At 69.8% G+C, this 1,277-nt stretch overlaps 1 protein-coding gene across 1 annotated transcript in view; it reads right to left on the bottom strand.

Annotated features, from left to right (window-relative positions):
- F751_6728 (hypothetical protein) overlaps positions 1 to 948 on the bottom strand; it is a gene marked incomplete at both ends in the record, with an annotated part of 4,376 nt that extends 3,428 nt beyond the window's left edge. Inside the window, 3 exons of the mRNA XM_011397251.1 lie at positions 76 to 471; positions 653 to 751; positions 934 to 948. Coding sequence (XP_011395553.1) covers positions 76 to 471; positions 653 to 751; positions 934 to 948 — 510 coding nt within the window. The remainder of the gene's footprint in view (positions 1 to 75; positions 472 to 652; positions 752 to 933) is intronic.
- Positions 949 to 1,277: the final 329 nt, after the last annotated feature.

Consider the following 1,277-nt stretch of genomic DNA (forward strand, 5'->3'; position numbering starts at 1 on the left):
CGGCGGCCGCCGCGTGCTCGGCGTCCTTGCCGTCTGCACTGGCAGCCTCCAGCCGCGCCAGGGCCTCCTCCAGACCCTGCCCCGCCGACTGGGCACGCGCCAGCCGGGCTCGGGCCGCATGGGCTTCCCTGTCGGTTTCGTGGGGTGGGCCGACAGCGCAGGGTCATGGTAGTTCGGGGGAGAGCCGAGTTCTTGGCGCCCATCACCAACCACATGGGGCCATGCCAGGAGGGCACTGGGATCTGCCGTGCTGAGCCTTTGGCACATCCCCTGATGGGTATCACGGGGAGCCCCGTATATCGCATCCAACTCCCCTCCCTCCATTCCACACCTGAGCAGTCCGGCCTCCTCCACCTCGGCTTCCTGCGCTGCAGAGATGGCGGCATCCAGCCGCGCAAGGTCGGTGCACTCGTGCACTGCCCGCGTCAGAGCCTCGGCCGCCTTCTCCGCCGCCAGCCTCGCCCGTGCCGCCTGCAGAAGTCCACGAGGGTGATGGTGAGGATGGGAACAAGCACCGCTCCGCACGGCGGAGGGAGCGTGAAAGGGCGAAGAGCGATCGAGGAGCTTGGGTCAAGACATCAGGAGCTCATATCGACCAGCCAATGACGCCGAGGGCACGTGCGAGACTGAATCCCCAGTCAGTGCGCTTCACCTGCAGGACGGGGTCCAGCATGTCTGACCCCGGCGTGAAGTCGACCAGGGGCTGGGCGGCCGCCGTGGCCGCCGCTGCCGCCGCCTTGTTGACCAGGCTCTGCACAGGGGGGGAGGGTCTCGTGACATGGAGAGGATGGGACCGGTGTGGCCTGCAGTGCGCTCCACGCGCCGTCAGTACAGGACAGCAGGGTGGCGGGGTGAGCAGGCAGTCTAGGCCGCGCAAGTGGCTGGGCCGAGGAAGCCAAGTGTGCAGACGACCCCACCAGTACCCTCGCACACAAACTCCTTGGCCATCCGAGACCGCTGCGTGGAGACCTTCCGTGATCACCAAGTCTCTTGTCTGGCACTGGCAACAAACCCCAGCACCCAAACACAGAATGCCATCCTCCCCCCCCTTGCGCTCGCCTTGAGGCCCGGGGTCCTACCGCCGTTGGCGAGCACAGTGGCCGCCGCCAGCGCGACCTCTGCGGCCGTGGCCTGCGCGGCCAGCGCGCGCCCCGCCTTCCTCGCGGCCTCGGCGTCCAGCCCCGCGGCGGCAGCGGCCTCGGCCGCGGCGGCCAGGCGCGCCGACCGCGCGCCCACCTCGCCCAGCAGCGCCCGTACGTCCCCCGGGGGGCCAGAGA

The sequence above is a fragment of the Auxenochlorella protothecoides genome (assembly GCF_000733215.1).
Source record: "Auxenochlorella protothecoides strain 0710 unplaced genomic scaffold scaffold95, whole genome shotgun sequence".
NCBI lineage: Eukaryota > Viridiplantae > Chlorophyta > Trebouxiophyceae > Chlorellales > Chlorellaceae > Auxenochlorella > Auxenochlorella protothecoides.